The 17,609-nt window shown below is 59.4% G+C and overlaps 1 protein-coding gene across 2 annotated transcripts in view; it reads left to right on the forward strand.

The window, feature by feature from the left end:
- Positions 1–2,199: 2,199 nt before the first annotated feature.
- SLC9A3 (solute carrier family 9 member A3) overlaps positions 2,200–17,609 on the forward strand; it is a 47,116-nt gene continuing 31,706 nt past the window's right edge. For both annotated transcript variants that reach the window (XM_025867509.2, XM_025867510.2), the window contains exon 1: positions 2,200–2,580. In XM_025867509.2, the coding sequence (XP_025723294.1) occupies positions 2,367–2,580 (214 nt within the window). In that variant the 5' untranslated portion in view covers positions 2,200–2,366. The remainder of the gene's footprint in view (positions 2,581–17,609) is intronic.

The following is a 17,609-nucleotide window of genomic DNA, read 5'->3' on the forward strand; positions in this document are numbered from 1 at the left end:
GCTCTCCTGCCCTTTGAACCACTTCCTGGGCCTCAGATGCAGCCCCTCCCAGGAGAAATGGCGTGAGCTCTTAGGACAAGCTCCTCATGAAAACCCCAGAGGGTGGAGTGACCAGATGTTCTGGTGGGAACCTGGCCTTCCTGTGGAATGCAAGGACACCATCTTCAAAGAGACACTCTTCCTAAAGGCTTCACTCAAGAACCATGAGGAAAGAACAGAGAAGTGTGTCTGGGCTGGAGGTAACCCAGTCTTGCCCCACTGGCACTCTCTCTGGGTCAGGAGGCTGAGAATGGTGCTGGGGAGAGAAACAGAGACACGGTTGAGCTGGAAGCAACCCCACAACCGCCCATGGCCCTCCACACAAGGCTACCCCAGCAGCCAGTCACACCCTCCTATTGTTGGACGCTGTGCCCAGCTCATTCCAGCCCCGTCTGCTTGAGCCTGGCCCTCCTCCCTCTACCAAGGATCCCTGCACTACCGCAGAGGCCCTTTCATCTGGACAGTCCTCCAGGGACACCCAGGGAGGACTGGGGCCCTCTCCAGCATCCTCCCATAAGGTCACCCAGACGTTCAGTGCTCAGCCACCCCGCCAGTTCGCCCAGCTGGGCATGATTTCACTGGACTCTACTACACAACTGACAACCACCTCCCACCAGCAAGAAACTGGGGACAGAACCCAAGGAATAAAGCCATCCAGCTCAGCTCCATCCAGCTCCAATCTCCTGGCACCCTGACCTACATTCTGATATTAGAAGATGCATCCATCTGTCCACCCACGCACCTGCCCCCCACCTGCCCACCTACCCCTCTGTCCTTCCACCCAACCAATTTCCCCTGAGTGTTCCTGGATGCCAGGTGCCATTTCGGGAAGGGGGATGCAGCCATGAGCCTTGTGGAGCCCCTCACTCATGGAACAGACGTTCCCACGGACAATCATCAGTCAAACTGAGTGGATGGCAGGTCAGAAGACATGGAGGAACACAGCCAGGAGGGAGGGGAGCTCAGATGTCACAATTGTGAGCTGAGAGATCAGCTATGAGACAAGGACCTTGGGAAGTAGAGGGGGTGCAAGTGCACGGGTCCCCAGGAGGGCAGCTCAGAGGTCAGAGAGGGACCTGAATCATGGGGAGACTGGGCCTTCCCTCTGAACTGGAGGCTCACCAGGAGAGCCAGACAGGGCAAGTGGAGGGAATGCAGGTGAGAAATCTTTGCCACAGCCCCATGGTGGCTGGACCTGCTGAGCAGGGGCTGGGCTTCCTTTGTATTTTGAAGGTGGAGCAGACAGCAGGAAGATGGAGCTGCCCGGTGGTGCTGAGGCTGCAGGGTGGGCTGGGGAAGGGAGCAAAGGGGGCATTTGCCTTGTCAAATCTGAGGTGCCCAGGTGAGCCATCATAGGTGACAGGGCAGGCAGGAAGGGTTATGGGCAGATATCCTGCTTGGACTTCACTGGCGGCCAAGCCCTCAGGTAGAAAGTGCATTCTGCTCTGAGCCCTGGCAGCTGGCTCCAAGATCAGGGGTGGAGGGTCCCTCACGAAGGAACAGGGGCCACCACGCATGCAGAAGGGCAGAATGCCCTGGATTCTGCACCGCCCCTGGTTTGGAGGGAGAGAACCTGGTTTCTGACAAGTTGTTTCATCCTGTTACGAAATGCAGGTGTGTGATGAAGGCATAGCTCCAGGCTTTGGGGCTGGCCCCCTCCTGGACCCTCCAGCCTCTAGCGGGGTCAGCAAGCCCCGCATCCTGTGTTTATGGATAAGCAGCTGCTTGGGGCAAGCTGTCCCAGGCAACTCGGGAGCCGAGCGAAGGCCACTGAGGGGCGCCCGAGGCACCTGCCGCCCACCATCCCTCAGCCAAGCCAGCAGGGGCCCCGACGCTGCGATCTACCCCCTAGCGAGGCGGTTGCGCATCGTCGCGCGGCTTCGCAGACCGCTCCCCCCGCCACCCCGCCCCGGCCTGCGCCCTCCAGCCCCGGGCTCCAGCACTCGGCGGGCTGGTAGGGGAGGGAGATGGAGGGGACCGAGCGCGGACGTGAGGGGGTGAGGTCAGGACAACCGGTCCGCCCGGGGTGGGCGTGTGCAGGCTGGGCGGGCGTGCCGAGAGCGTGCGGCGGTGTCCGCGCTCGCGTGCGCGCAGCGGGGGCGGGAAGGCCCCGCCCCGGGGCGGGAGGGGGCTGCCGGATTAAAGGCCACCCGGGCGGGCGGGGACCAAGACAGCCGCCCGTACCCCGAGTGCGCTGGGCTCCACGCCGCCCAACGCGAGCCCCGAGGGTCCCGCACGTCCAACAGCTCCGGCGCAGCGCGTCCCGCCGAGCGCAGCAGGACCCACACGCCATGAGCGTCTGCACAGGGCGCTGAGCGGTGGCTGAGATGTTGGGGCGCGGGGCTCGGGGCTCCGGTTGGGGGTTGCTGCTGGCGCTGCTGCTGGCGCTGGGAGTGCTGCCGCGGGTGCGGGGCGTCGAGGAGCCTGGCAGCCCGCACGAAGAGAGCCAGGGTTTCCAGGTGGTCACCTTCAAATGGCCCCATGTCCGGGACCCGTACATCATCGCGCTGTGGATCCTCGTGGCCAGCTTGGCCAAGATCGGTAAGAGGCCCGGGGCTCGATGGGTCTCGAGGTCATGGCCCCGCTGCGACTTCTCCTTCCACTTGCCCCCGCCGGGCTCGCGGGGTCTGCGCGGCCCCGCCTGCGCCCCCGGGTACAGAGCGGCGCGCCCGCGTCCGCCCTCCTCCGGGTCTCCGCTGGGCCCGCGGTCTTCCCCGTCGGGCGCTAGCTGCCCCGCGGCCGGGCCGTGGAGCGCCGCTGCCAGCCCCCGGGAGTCAGGCCTTCGGGTCAGGCAGAGCTAGGTGCGGACTGCGAGCCTGGCCGGGCCCGGAGCGGCCGTGCCGGTCGCCGAGGGTGACGCGATCCTGGCCAAGCGGGCGCAGCCTCCGGAGCCCCGCGCGCGCTGGGCTCCTGGGTTTCGAGTCCGGGGCTCCCTTCGGCTGCATCCAGGCCTGCAAACGTCGCTCCTGCCCTGGGGCGCCCTCAGCCAGGTGTCCTGTCTGCGGGCTTGTGGGGGCTGTTCCATGTCGGGAGAAAGGCAGGTTCTTGCCATCAGCACGGCAGGGATATTTGGTTCTCAGCGCAGAAAGAAACACCGTGCCACTCAAGATTAAACCCAGTAAAATCCTATTCATAGGAGCAATTTTTCCGTTGACAGTGTTTCTCTTTTAAAAAATCCTGGTCTGTCAGATTTCTCTTAACTTGCTCCAGTGAGCCAGCAAGTGGGAACCGCAGGTAACTCCCGGGCAAGGTGATGGGAAGGTCAGCCTTCTTAAGAGCTTACGAGGACCGGAGTTTCAACATGTCGGTCCACCACGGAGGGTCTTCCGGAGGTGGTGGAGAGATGGTGGCCTGTGTGACTTACCAGGTGGAGCCTGGGGGGAGGGTGAAGGGGGGGGTCTGAAGACACCCTCCCCAGGGAAGGGCAGGAGGCAGGGATTTGGGGATGGGGAGGGACACCGCAAATTGGCAAGGACCCCTCCTGGGGCATTAGGCTCTGAGTGTTCAGCGGGACAGGAGGGTCAGGTTCTGGGGAGAACCTACTAGAGAATTTGGGGCCTGGGGTTTGGGGTGCCTGGAGCGCTGGCGGTGCTTGGTTACCTTGTGTCCCCTTCAGCACCGCCTGCTCTGTGTCCTGCCTACCCGGAGGTCCTTCTCATTTCTGGTTCTTGAAGGCACTTGCCATCCCTCTGCCTCCTCCCCTTTCCTCAGACGGCTCTTCATGTCTGTCCCTGGCCCCGGCTGGCTGTCTGGTCTCATGCTCACTCTGTCTGCACTCGGTTTTCTGGGGTTTTGTGATACCAGGGGTAAAACTCCAGCACCCACGTGAAGTCTCATGTTGTGTCTTTTCCGAACACGTCTGCCGTGGGTGAATGGCTGACACTTTTCCCTGGACAGGTCCAGCCCCAACCTGGGGTTCTGAGAGCCCTGTCCCGACACCCACACTGGAGTGACCCATTTCTGGTGGGGGGCGGGGCTCCTGTCCTCTGCCACCTTCTCTCGCCTGTGAAACCACCACAAGAGTGATTGGTGCAGGGTGAACCCGTGACGCTCTGGGGGTCCACACCTGGGACATGGAGCACCCTTGTCTTGTAAAGCAGATGTGTGCTTTCCTTGCGAGCTGGGGCCTCTCCTAGTCCCGCCGCGGCATCCAGAGATGGAGCCTTGCATCTGAAATTCCGGTGACAGCCACCAGTGCTCCCTCTGGTCAGTAGGCCCTAAGGGGAGAGCCTGCGGAAAGGCTGGTGCACTGACCTGAGTGTCTGCCTGGCCCCAGAGTTTGTTATTCACCCAGGAAGAGCCATGTCCCTGCAAGTCTCCAACACCTCGGACTTGTCCTGAGGGCACCTTCTCCAGGGTGGGGTGGCCACCCACTCCGCCAGCTGTGTCCTGGTCAGGGCAAGCCCAGAATCCGTTTTCTTACCCACACTCATTTAAAAAGGCTCGCTGTATATCCGCATTCCATTGCTGTCATCTGGGATTACTGACTCCCCTTGAAGGGGCAAGAGTCAAGCCTTGGTGGAGACTTTGGGGGGTTCTCAGGGCAACATGGCAAGGATCCTAAGGGAAGACCCATGGGGCTGACCCAGCTGCACCTGCAGAGCCCTCCTGCCCTGGGCCGAGCCCTGCCCTGACTCTCCTGTATTTGGAGGTTCCCACTATGATGGCATTGTGGTCTCACGAGGGAACAGGCAGCATCTCGAGAGACTCAGTCTCCCCATCTGAAAAAGTAAGTCATGACTCTCCCCACGCCCAGCCCCACTCCCAGCCTACCCCCCCCGTCCCTCCCTCACGCTCACCACTTTACTCCCAGACAGTCTGCTGCACTGACCCTGCCCAGGTCCCCAAGGTTCTCCTGGTGGCTCAGTATGGGTCTCAGGTGACACCCACCTCTGCCCTTTCCTCTGCGCCCCCACCCCCTTCCACTCTGGCCCTTTCCCCAGTGCCCCTCAGCTGTCCCTCCTCCATCCATCTTGGGACCCCACCCCCTGTCATCTCTCAGCCTTCCAGACCTCAAAAACCAAACCAAACCTTAGCAAACAAGCCAGACACCCCTGCTCCTGTTCAGCCCCACAAACCAAGATTTGCAACAAAGCACTCATCTCAGTGGTCCGCCTGCACTCCTGACCAGACCCAGTGAGCTGGAGCTCCACCCCTCCCCACCCCCAGGATCCATTGTTCTCCAGGGTGACAAGCAGAGATCTGACCTGGTCAGGGTTACACCCCAGGGGTTCCCCAATGCCTAGCCCACCGCCCTGCCTGAAGGTAGGAAACCATCTGCCATGTGGCTCCTCCCCCCTTCCTGCCCCACAGACCTGGCTCCCAGAGCCCTCCCTGTGCAGCGGACCCTAGCGCCCCTTCTCGCAAACCCCCACAGAGCACTCCCCCACACACCTTCACCTGCATCTGGGTGCAGCCTGGAGGCGGCGTGGCGGTGTGTCCGGTCTGCGCATACATGAGGGGAAGGCATGGATCCTGGTGTGCTTCCTTCTGGACCCCACAGTCCAGGGTTCATGCTCCTGAACCTCTTTGGCCCCTTTCATCATTTAAAATGGTCAGGGTATTTTGGTTTCAAGACACAGAAACAGAAGAAAAGCAGGTTTCTATGCGTTTCCAAGCACTTGCCAAATGTCTTACCAGTGGCTTCAAGTGCTCATTTTAGTCCACATCCCACCTTGCGCTGCAGAGGTCAGATTTCTTCCAGCTACGTATAACCTGCCGTGGACCCTGGAACCACGCAATAACCAACACAAATGTGTTGAGGCAGCTTCTCACCTCAAGCAGCTTGGGACAGAGAAAGACCAGAGGGCAGGGTCATGGCCACCAGCGAGTTGGCCCAGGAGTCTGGGTTTACCGCTGGAAGCAGTACCTTTGCACGGGTGAGAAATAGGTGTGGCTGCTGAGCCCATGGACCCCCAGCCCCTAAGACCCCGTGTCTGGGGCTCAGCAAAGGGCTTATTGTAAGCATTTGGGACTCCAGGGGCCCCTGCCTGTTACTGTATCTTTAGGAAATTCAGAAGGCCAGGGAGCCCACCCACAGGTGGAGCCTGCTGGACGGGAGAAGTTGAGGGCCCTCCTGCAGTGGGATAATTTCTGAACCTGAGCGGGGGTATAGTTCCTTCTTCTGGGCCCTTGGGGATTCCTGAATCTGCAGCTTCCTGCACCAAGGTCCCTTCGGGCCTTGGGCCAGGCTGGGTTTTCTCCTCTTAATTGTGTTCTCTATCCTCGGACCTTCCTTGGGGACCAAAGCCTGGGCCAGCAGCAGGCTCAGCGACCCACGTTGGCCGTGCAGAGGTCGCGAGGCTGTGGAGCACTGGTTGAAGGGCCTCCTGGGGGGTAAGGATCCAGGCAGCTTCTGGAGACAGAGCCCCGGGGGTGGCAGGGTTATAGGACAGTACTTCTGGGGGAAGAGAGAGGTTAGAATGTTGGAGGCCAGAGGAGGCCAAACCAGCACAACCACAGACCCTGGAGGACTTTGATCTCTACCCAGGGTGGCACAAAGGGGAGGGACTTGAACAGACCTGGGCTCTGAGACTATTACCTTGGTCGTTGGGCAAAGAATGGACAGGAGGGGCACCAGAGGGGATTCTGGGGGAGGGGGTAGTTCTAGGTTGACAGGGTCCCTTTATTCCCAGGCATTAGGTAGGGGATTCCAGGGGACAGACATGGCTCAGCTGTCCAGCTGACATCCCAGTGGGTCCAGGGTGAGAGGTGGACACTGGGTCGGATCGGGGAGGAGCCTCCTGAGAGAGTGGGAGCGGTGAGGGGGTCGAGATCCTGCCTGGGAGGAAGCCTGAGCCATCGGGAGAGCCCTGGGCAGAATGGGCTGCAGTGGCAGAGGCCAGGGTCAGGGGCAGTGTCGGTGTGTGTGGGCTGGTAGGACACCCAGGCTGCGGACATGTCTTGGAAGTGGGCTCATGGCGCTGATGGGCTGGAGGCGAGGGCACCCCTGACGTGGGCCGGCTGGGAAGTGGTGGGTTCACTCTCTGAGCCTGAATGTCTCTGCTCTCTCCACCACAGCCTCTCTTGGGAAAGGGGGCAGCCCAGGCTCACACCCCACCCACTCAAACCAGGTGGAAACACCCCAGGAGGACCCCCGTGGCTGATGGGCCCTCTGGCTTGGAAGGCTGGGGGCTCAGGGGTGGTGGCGAGGTGGTCTTTCCTGGTCACCTCCGCCGGTGCCCTTGGGGCTTTGCAAGCCCTTGTCACCCCTGGTCTTGGGGGAAGAGCGCCCGGGGGGGGGGGCCCAGGGCCAGGTGTGCAGCATCCAGAGCCTGTGACCCGCGCTGTGCCTCCGTGGGAAGTGCCTTCCCCTAGTTATGCTCCAGGCAGGGTGCAGCCCTGGGATCATGTCTTTGACATGCCACTGCCGGCTTATCAATCCAGTCTCTCGAGCCTCCGGGCCCTGTGATCCTGGGCCCCAATTCTTGTTGCTTCCAAAGCCCCTTCCCATCATTGTGACTGTGCCCTTGATGGGGGGGGGTGGCGCATGGACCGACGGCCTGGGACATCCCTGGCACTCCATCCACACCCTCTGCTGTGTCACCCAGGGCACCCAGACCCCCACCTAATCCACGTATTTCTCTGAGGTACAGCTGTGGGGGCTGGGCGTCTGGCCCAGGCATGTTCCCAGGCTGCGGGGGGAAGCCATGGGATGGTGTTTACCTCCTGGGGTTAAAACCAGAAGCTTTTGGTTTTGACTTAATGTGCTCTGATCCTAGGACCAGGAGCCCCTGGTGCTGAGCCTCACCCTTGTCCGGCTCTTTCGTTTGGGTTCCTGGGCACTCCCCATCATGCCCTCCTGCCTGCTTCCACTGGATTTCCCTTACTCCCCTCGAAGGAATGCATGAGATCTGGAAAAAGAGGACCTAGAAGGACAGTGTGAGCAACAGGAGTCCCCAGTAGGCCCCATCCTCCCAAGGGTAGATGAGTCAGTGGGCCCTAGTGGACCCCCAGTCCTGGCAGGACAGATGCAATCAGTGGGCCTGGAGTTAAGACCCATCATCCAAAGCCTAGAACCAAGGGCCCTTCCAAGAGCCTCTACCATGCTGAAGGTGTAAAGTCTCCCTTTTCAGGAAGGCCCATGGGGGAATTAGCCACAGGCTGTAAATAATCCATAGGCATTTGGAGCTCAGGTATCACACTGAAATAACCCAAGGAAAGAGGGGCAAAGGTTGGGAAGTACTGATAGCCTCCAGTCCTGCCTGCTCATGGAAGGGACTCCCTGGGGAGGCTCTTCCTGGGCCAACTTCCTGTAAGTGGAGAGAGTCTTGGTGTTATTCCCAAGGCTCCAAGCCCCAGTGTGGGGTCTGGACCCAGGTCAGCCTCTCTGGGGAACGCTCAGTGCTCTGTGACCGCAGTCGCCTGAGACCTGTCTCTGTGCCTTCCTGACCTGGCCCGCATTCAGCCCCACACTTTATTTCTTGGCAGATGTGTCAGGAAACCCCCCTCCCCCGCCGTTCTTGCCCCTTGAGGAAGGGGCTGTGGTTTCCTCTGTGTCCCTATGGGTTGGAGAAAAGATTTCCTGCCACACCTGCCAGGTCCCTGAGCTGGGGTCTGAAGCTTGGGTGTGTCTAAAGTTAGGGTTCCCAACCATGCATTTCCCCAATGTCCAAAGCCCATCTGGCAGCGAGTTTTACCTAGAGCTGTGCACTGGGGGATGGGGGTGGCACTCAGCCAACGAGGGACGGGACTGACCAAGGTCTCTCCGCCACTGTCCGTCTCCTGCCCTGCCTTGGCACGTGCTTGCAGCTTCCCTCAGAGAAGGGCTCCTTGGCTCTGGCTGGCTGGGTCCTGGGACGGGCCTCTTCCCAGGAGCACAGGGCCCCTGGCTCCAAGTCCAGCTGCTGGCTGCTCTCAGGCACTGGGTCTGAGTCTCCAGGTCTTGGGTGCTTGTCTTGAGCAGAGCCTGCTTACCCAACCTGTCTGCCCTGCGGAGCCCCGACTGGGTGGTTTCCTGCTTGGGCCGTGGGGGCACAGCTGGGGTCCCTGTTCTCTGCACCAACGAGAACTTTGGGGCCGCTTGGGTGCCTCGCTGGGCGGCTCTCTGCCCCCACCCTGCACCTTCGCCCCTGCGCTGCCTTCTGGCCTTCCTTCCTGACCTTACTTATCTCCCACCCCTTCCCTATCTCTGCTTCATATCTTCGTCTTCTGTCTCCTCTCTCTGCTCAGGCCGGCGGAGAAGGGGTGAGGAGTGAGCCCAGGTGCTGCCCTGGCCCCTCCCCGCCCCAGCCCTACCTGCAGAGCCTGCGCGACTGGGGGATGGTGAGCTCCAAGGGCCTCTGGGCTGGGGGGCAGGTACACCATTAGTGAGGGGGGAGGCGGCAGAGGCCCAAGGGCAGTCAGGACAGGGAAGCAGGGCAGCCCAGTGGGTGCGTGGTGGGCCCCCACCCTCGCTGGTGTGGCCTTACCCTAGGTGGCTTTCCCCAGACTCCACCCCGTCATGCAAGCCCAGCCCTACTCCCAAGGACCCGAGGTCAGTGCTGTGAAGGCAGGGGCTGTGTCTGGTTTGTGTCGTGCCCTCCGTGCCTGGCACCTGGCCTGCCCGCGCCGCTCTCGCCCAGCTGCATGGACGGGTGGGTGAGAGCCTGAGCACAGCCCTGAAGGCCCGCTTCTCCTCCATCGGTAAGCTGCATCCAGACCATGTAGGCTCTGGGCCTGGGAAGAGACTCCTTACCGGAATTCTTTCCCCAACTGCCACACAGCCTCCTGGGAGCGCTGCACCGCAGACAACACCCTTAGCAGGGGGCAGACCAGGACAAAGCAGGGCCAGCATCTGCCCAGAGCACCCAGGGTGTGTCGGGCTGAGGGTGGGGAGCGCCTCACCCCACGCGGCGCTCACTTGGACGGCTCCAGGGACTCGGGTGCCTACCCGCATGGCTGCCGGCTCATACACTCCTGTGCTGAGCCTGGAACTTGGGTCCCAGGCAGGTCAATACCATCAGCGCAGGGACCACTGTTGGGGGCATGACTGATTGACTTGATTAATGCAGTCTCCAAGCGCTTGAGTTTTAGCAGCTACCTCTCTGGCTGCTGGGAGAGTGCTCCCCAGTTCAGTGCTCACTTCAAAAACATCAGTGCCACCCAGCGCCAAATGCTGCTCTGGGCCACAGGACGTAGGTGCCACGGGACAAGGGCAGGTGCCACGGGACGCAGGTGCCACAGCCCAAGTGCAGGTGCCACGGGACCAGGTGCCACGGGACAAGGGCAGGTGCCACGGGACAAGGGCAGGTTCCTGGGGGGGCAGACAAATGAGATCATGCCGCAGGATACATGGCATCATGTACTGTAGTGAACAACAAATGAGGGATGGAGGATAGCGCAGGTGAAGGGGCAGGCGAAGGGGAGTGAGCCCTGTGGGTTAGGGGAAAGCATTTTCAGGAGTGGAACAGTCAGTGCAAAGGCCCTGAGGCGGGTGTGTGTGGGTGTGTCTGAGGAGCAGTGTGGGGTTTAGCCAGGGGAGGGGGTAGGTGAGGTCCGAGGGACCAGCACGGCAATCAGTCACACGCGTCACAGGGAAGAGGGGCCACGGAGGCTTCTGGGCGAGGGTGCGCATGTCTCCACTGAGACGGACAAGACTCCAGGGAGGGTGAGGGCAGCTCAGACCTGTCACTCCATGAGCCGAGCCCTCCCCAGGGGCTGCTACAATCCCTCTCATTGTATAAGATTCTTCCCTTAAACATGTTCGGAACAAACAAGTCGAAAACCAGTGTGTATGTGCTCTAGGGTCTGAGCAGAGGTTAAGGTCACCTCAAAGATTAAAGGCCTTCCCCCTTCCCCTCTGAGCGTCCATGAGACAAGACGTCTGAGCACTGAAGGGCCTTGCCAGGCCACTGTGGTTTGGCCTCCGTGCCTCCAGCGTCCCAGGGGGCAGAGAACCACTAGGCAGGGGAGGGGCCGAGAGGCTGAGTGTGCATGGTGCCGCCCCTGCCTGGAGCCCCCGCCCTGCCGGCCCTGCCCTGCCTGGCACACACCGCCCGCTAGGGTGACCATGGGTGTTGGTGCTGGTCACTCTCTAGGTCACGCAAGATGCCCCAGTCGGGTCAGGGGTCCGGCCTGGGCCTCGGCCTCACGCTGGACTTCCCATGGAGCTGTGTCTCAAGTCCTACCCCTACAACCCAAGTGTTCATTCATCAGTTCTAGAAGGGATTGAGAGCCCCATGGTTTGCTGGACACAGGGGGTCAGAGTCCAGGCTGAGGAGTCAGACTGTGGCTGGGGTGTCGGCTTCCCATCAGGGGCACAGTTGAGATGAGCCACACAGGAAGGGAGGGGGCCAGCCAGAGTGAGAGGGGCTGGGGGGAGGTGGTCCACGGGGAAGCACCAGCCCAGGGGGCCCCCGTGGGGCTCAGGGTCACTGGGCTGCAATGGCAGGTGGTTAGGGCTGACAAGGGAGGCTGGGGGCCTGCTGGCAGGTGTGGACTTTTCGGGTGGGGGGTTGAGCCAAGTCATTTCCCAGGTTCCCCTCACCCAGTGGAACGTTCTGCTCCAGGCACAGGTGTGTCAGCTCTGGGAGGCATCCAGCGAGCCCCTGCCGGGACCACCAGCCTCTGGGGGCAGGGACAACCCAGTGCCCGGGGAGAAAGAGTGCAGGGCCGTGTGGGGGAGGGCTGGGTCCTGTTTCTCCCTTTCCTGGGCGAATCAGGAAGCCTCAGTGAATTCACCACCTGCCGAGCTATCATGCTAAAGTCCAACTGCTTGTGAATTCTCAGCTGGGGAAGGGTTTCTTCTTGCAAAGGCAAAGTGAGAAGTTGGAAATGCTTGTTTCTGACAGCTTGTGGAACAACGCAGAAGGTGGAAGACCACCAGCTCCCGGCGGTTCTGTTTCTTCTGGGATTTAACAAGCCCTGGCTGGTGGGGTGCCGTGGACCTGGGTCCCCCTTAGCCTTCACATGCTGGTTGCTCAGTGCAGGTCACCTTCAGCCCACTAGCTAGACATAGACCCAAACAGGACAGCACTGCAGGAGGGGGACCTCAGGTGCACATTGCGCCTCATGTCCACGTGCAGGTGCGCGTGTGTGTCCTGCCCTGTGTGCAGTCTCCATCTGAGGTCTGAGGGTTTTGCAGCCTGTGGCTGAAGATCTGAAATCGATTCCCCACACACCAAAGTCTCAGGGCTGCTTTCTGGGGTCGTGAGGTACCCTGTGAGCCTCCGTAACACCAACACTCCCTATGGAGGTTCAGGGAGGAGTGGACAGACCCAGCAGGTGCTCAGGGGACATTGGGCAAAGGCCAAGTTATCGTCACCCCCCCCACACACACGGTCCAAGGGAGTCTCCACACTGGCTGTCAAACCCTGGGCACAGAGTCTCAAAGGGAAGCTCCCTGCCCAACCCCCGCGGGAGCAGCTGGGCTCTCAGGGGAGTGGGCTGAGGAAGTGGGTGCAGGAGGGAGCTGAAGCCACCCCCTGGCCATCCCAGTGGAGGGGGCCCACCGAGAGCTGTGTCGTGGGGCCGCAGAGGCCTTTCCAGCTCGAGAAGTCAGCAGGCCCCCCAGAGCAGGCCCGGGAATAGGTGTGCTCAACAGCAGGGCTGGGCGGCCACAGCCCCTCTCTGCACAGAGGCCAATTCCCCAGAAGGTGGCTGGGGTCGTGCCTGTGACAGAGCGTGCCGAGAGTGTGCATGGGGGGCCGCTGCCCTTCCCCACGTCCTGTGGAGCCTTCATGCCTTCCTCCTGCTCCTTCAGCTGAGGATCCAGATGGGGATCCACTGCCTGTGTAGCCTGGAGTGGGAGAGTCTCTGGCCTCAGTTTCTCTCAGGCAGCTGGGGAGCCTGGTGACACCAGCGGTGCTTGGTCCAGCTCAGCCCCCCAGGGCCGGCTCCAGACAACTTGAATCAGAGCCTCTGGGAGTGAGGCTGGGGCCAGGAACCACGCCTGAGGATGTCGGGGTGGGAAGCAGAAGGGAAGCGATGCTCACCATCCCTGAGCAGCCACGGCCCAGCCAGGCTTCTGGAGGCTGGCCACATCACACAGCCGCATGCAACTCCAGGGCCTCCTGCACTGGGGCTCCTGCCTGGTCCGTTGCTGCATCTGAGGGATGTATGGTGGCCTTGCTGTGGGCTAGCTACTCTCCCCTCCAATGCCCTGGCCTCCTCAGCAGGGACGTGGCCTGCATCCACATCTCCCTTGCATGTGGCCACAAGGGTGGACGTAAGCAGGTGCACAAATGCATGAAGGTTGCTTAAAAGGTGCCCAGCGGATGTCCTGTGGACACAGTGATGACCCTGCACGGTGCCCGGTCATAATAACAGGTCAACTAACAATAGTTGTATAAAAACCACAATGCCCAGATGGTCAGTCAGCTATGGGCACATGTACCAGGACCCCAGCCAGCTCTGGGGTGCCCAGGGAGAGAGGCGTTTGGCGCACACACCGGCTACCCGCGGCCTCCGGGTCCTCACCTGTCCTTGGATGGAATGGTTTTGCGGCCTTGTCCTGGTGGGTGCTGGCTTTTACCCACTGAGTCCTCAGCTAGGGGGGGCGTCTTGTGGACTTGGCCAGGCCTAGGGGGACCACCCTGTGGCTGGCTGTTGGCCCTGCACACGTGTGCCTCAAACCTTGGCCATTAGTTTACCTTTTCTTCCTTGATACCTTGTTCCTTCCTGCGCCAGGGCTGGTGTTTCCAGTTGTCTCCAGCACAGTGATGCTAGGATTGGGGTGGGGGTCATCCGACCACCATTTAAAAAATATGGTGAGCGAGCGGAGCAGGGCTCAGGGGTGCGCGTGTCGCCAGGGCTCTGTCACCCTCTGCTGGTGTGTGGCAGGTCTAAGCTCAGCCTTCCCCCATTTACCTTCCCCTGTAGAGCTCACCTTGCTGGGGATCAACTGGAGAAGGAAGGCAGTTGTAAGTTTCTGAGAGGCCCCTGGTGTTGAGAATACAGCCTCTGTTGTCAAAACCCTTTACTCATTAACTCAATGATGCCAAGAACATTCCGATGGCTGAGGTGCCCTCAGCCCTGGGCCAGCATGAGCCTTGCCCTGCACCCGGTATTTGGGTCCCTGAAGCCTGCGAGGAGCCTGTCGTGGCCCAACACCTGCCCTGGCTCACCTGAGGTGCTCCCCACGGGAGGCACCGGCAGAGGCAGGGTGGGCACACGCGGCCAGCCGCCCGAGGACGAGGGTGGGCTCTTCTTGCCGGACCAGTGAGGCCCCTGCGACCCCTGACCACCAGTTCGGGGTCGGGAAAGCTGACCCCCAGGCCCGGGCTCTGGGACCCTCTCCCACCCCCACCGGGGCATCCTCCGGTGGTGCAGGGGGTGGAGACTAAGGGACTGTGTCTCTGCACCTCCCCCTCCCCCGAGGCTCCCACTTGCCCTCAGGGGCACCTGACCCTGACGTCCCTCCCTCTGGCTTTCTGCTGAGAATCCTGGTTTTCTCATGATCTGAAGGTTAGTTGAAGTGTCAGGGAGCTGGACGTGGCTGGGAAGGTCAGTCCCTCGCTACAGAGCAGAGTGCCAGGTGCTGGCGTGCTGCTGAGCACACCCTGTGTCCTTACAACCCTGAGCCGCACTCCCGTCCTGTGGCCAGCACGGAGCCAAGCACCATCTCTGCTCGGTCGTGTCCGTTCCCAGGAGAGGAGCAGGAGGGAGGCCAGCTGTCCTGGGGGTGGCTGCCGGCGTGGAGCTGGGGCCGTCATGCTGCAGCCCAGCGACCTGCCCCCCCACCCACGGGGCCACAGTTAGCTGTTTTCAGCCTAAATCCACAGAGCCAGGCCCCAATGCCTAAGTGCGGGAAGTTAAGAGAATTGTCTGCTTTTCCAGAAACAAGGTCCTCGTTCCTGGTAATGTGCTCTGTGCCTTCATCAAAGGGAGCTGGGGAGGGTCTGGGCTCCTCAGGCAGCCTGACCTGGAGCCGAGTCTCCTGCCCATCAGAGCCGCAAGGATCGGCCACCCCGGGGCCCGTGGAGGGTGTACATGGTGCCAAGATGGAGGCATGTGTCTGCCCTGCTGAGGGCTTGCGGGTCAAGCATCCACGGAGACCTTGTCACCTCCCACAGAGCTCCTGTCCTGGGACGGACACGTGTCAGGCTGTTTCTGGGGGGCCTCCGTCCCAGCGGGGGGACCACGGGGGGGACGGGTGGCGCATTCAGGGTCCTGCAGCGTGCACGGTGTCCAACACCCAGGTCCCGGCAGGGGTGCGTGGTTGTTGTGCTGTAGGCACACTTCTCCCTCGGAGCAGCTCTCACCTGACCCCTCGCAAAGGAGCCTGCAGGTCTCCACCGAGGTGGGCGCCTCCGACTAGCGTGTGCACCTGAAGCACACGACCACGTGTGCCACACATGGCACCGGATAGCCGCTGGTTCCTGAGACGCTGCTGCCCTTGCCCACCCACGTGCACACCCACCCACTCGTGCTGGCTCACACAGCTCACGATCACGCGTGCTCACACTCACAGCCACTCGTGCTTGCTCACACAGCTCACGATCACGCGTGCTCACACCCACACTCACAATAACACCCTTTACAGTGAAACTGAACAAACTTTCCCGAAACCTTGCAGCATGTGAGTGCGGTAGAACCATGACAGACCGCAGACCAGTTGGCATAAAACTGCAGGATGTTCACACCTGGTTCTCCCTCAGGGCAAATAGCCAGCGTGTTTCCTGGCCTACCCGCCTCCCACTCCTCATCCTTAAAATGCTGTCGGCTCTGTCCCTGGCCTGGCCTCCTAAGGCCACATCACGGTGCAAACGCACCCCCCCCAAGAGGCACACTTACCACAGTGTCAGCAATGCTGATTTTCAAAAATTAGTAGACTTAATATTTTTAGTAAAGGTGTAAATTTACAAAATAAGTGAATAGTTCCCCATACCCACCCTCTCCCCCACCTACAGTTTCCCTCTTGTTAACATTGGTATAACACACGTGTTGCAATTGATGAACCAATATTGATACATGATTATTTTACATAGTTTACATGGGGGTTTACTCTTGGTGTTGTGTATCCTACTGGTTTGGACAAATGTATAACGTAAACATGTAACATGATAGTATCATCCAGAGTATTTTCCGTGCCCTAAAGATCCTCCCTGCTCTACCCTATCCCTCCCTCGCCCTGTTCCCGGGCGACCACTGATCTTTTTACTGCCTCCATAGTTTTGCCTTTTCCAGAATGTCATGGAGTTGGAACCCTACTGTATGAGCATTCCAGAATGTAGCCTTTTCAGATTGACTTCTTTCACTTGGCAACATGCATTGAAGATTCATCCGTGTCTTTTCCTGTCTTGATAGCTCATTTCTTTTTGTGCTGGATGATACTGTCTGTGTGCAGCAGAGCCTGTCTATCCATCACCCACTGAAGAATATCTTGGTTGCTCCCAAGTTCTGGCTATGAATAGAGCTGCTGTAAGCGTCCATTTGCAGGTTCTTGTGTGGACATAAGGTTTCAGTTCCTCCGTGTAAATACCAAGGAGTGTGGTTGTTGGGTCATATGGCAAGGGTGTGTTTAGTTTTGCAGGAAGCCACCGAACTGTCCTCCAAAGTGGCTGCACTGTTTTGCATTCCCACCACTCTGGTATTGGTATTGGTGGGTTTTGGGCTCTAATCATTCCAGTAGATGTGCAGTAGTACCTTGTTGTTTTAATTTGCAATTCCCTGGTGATGTATGATGTTGAGCATCTTTTCGTATGCTAACTTTCCACCTGCATATCTCCTTTGCTGAAGTGTCTGCTTAGATTTTTAGCCCATTTTTCAATTGGGTAGTTTGTTTTCTTACTGAGATTTGAGTTCTTCGTGTATTTGGGATACAGATCCTTCATCATATGTGTCTTTTGCAAATATTTTCTCTCAGTCTGTGGCTTGCCCTCCCGTTCTCTTGTCACTGTCTTTCAGAGAGCAGAAGGTTTTATGTTTAGCGAGGTCCATTTCTCTGTTCCTTCTTTCATGGATCGTGCCTTCGCTGGAGCATCTAACGCGTCACCACCAAACCCGGGTCACCCAGGTCTCCCCTTACTCTATCTTCTAGGAGATTTCTAGCTTTGCATTTTACACTGAGGTCTGTGATGCATGTTGAGTGCGTTATTGTGAAGGCTGTGTGGTCTGTGTCTAGATCCATATTCTGCCTGTGCACGCCCAGCCGTTCCAGCATCCCTTGCGGAAGGGAGGGTCTTCGCTCCTTTGTCAAAGATCAGCGACTGTACTTCTGTGGATCTGTCTCTGCGCACTCTGTCGCGCTCCTCTGTTTGTCCGTTCTGTCACCAACACCACGCTGACTCGATCACAAGTCTTGAGGTCGGGAAGTGTGAGTCTTGGACTTTGTTCTTCTTCGATGCTGTGTCGGCTATTCTGGGTCTTTTGTTTCTCCATATGATAAAATAACTGGCTGGAATTTTTCATTGGGATTGCATTGCATCCACGGATCATGCCAGGAAGAACTGGCAGCTTGACCATGTCGGGTCTTCCTATCCATGCACATGGAATATCTGTCCGTTTATACAGATCTTCTTTGAAGTCTTCATCCAGGTTTAGAAATTTTCCTCATATAGGTCCTGTACATATTTTGTTAGATTCATACCAAAGGTGGTTTTTAAAATTTTTTATTTTTTGGTGCTGATATAAATGGCGTTGTGTTTTAA

Source organism: Callorhinus ursinus, unplaced genomic scaffold (genome assembly GCF_003265705.2).
Source record: "Callorhinus ursinus isolate GAN/ISIS: 27379988/994484 unplaced genomic scaffold, GSC_fseal_2.0 scaffold3, whole genome shotgun sequence".
Classification (NCBI taxonomy): domain Eukaryota; kingdom Metazoa; phylum Chordata; class Mammalia; order Carnivora; family Otariidae; genus Callorhinus; species Callorhinus ursinus.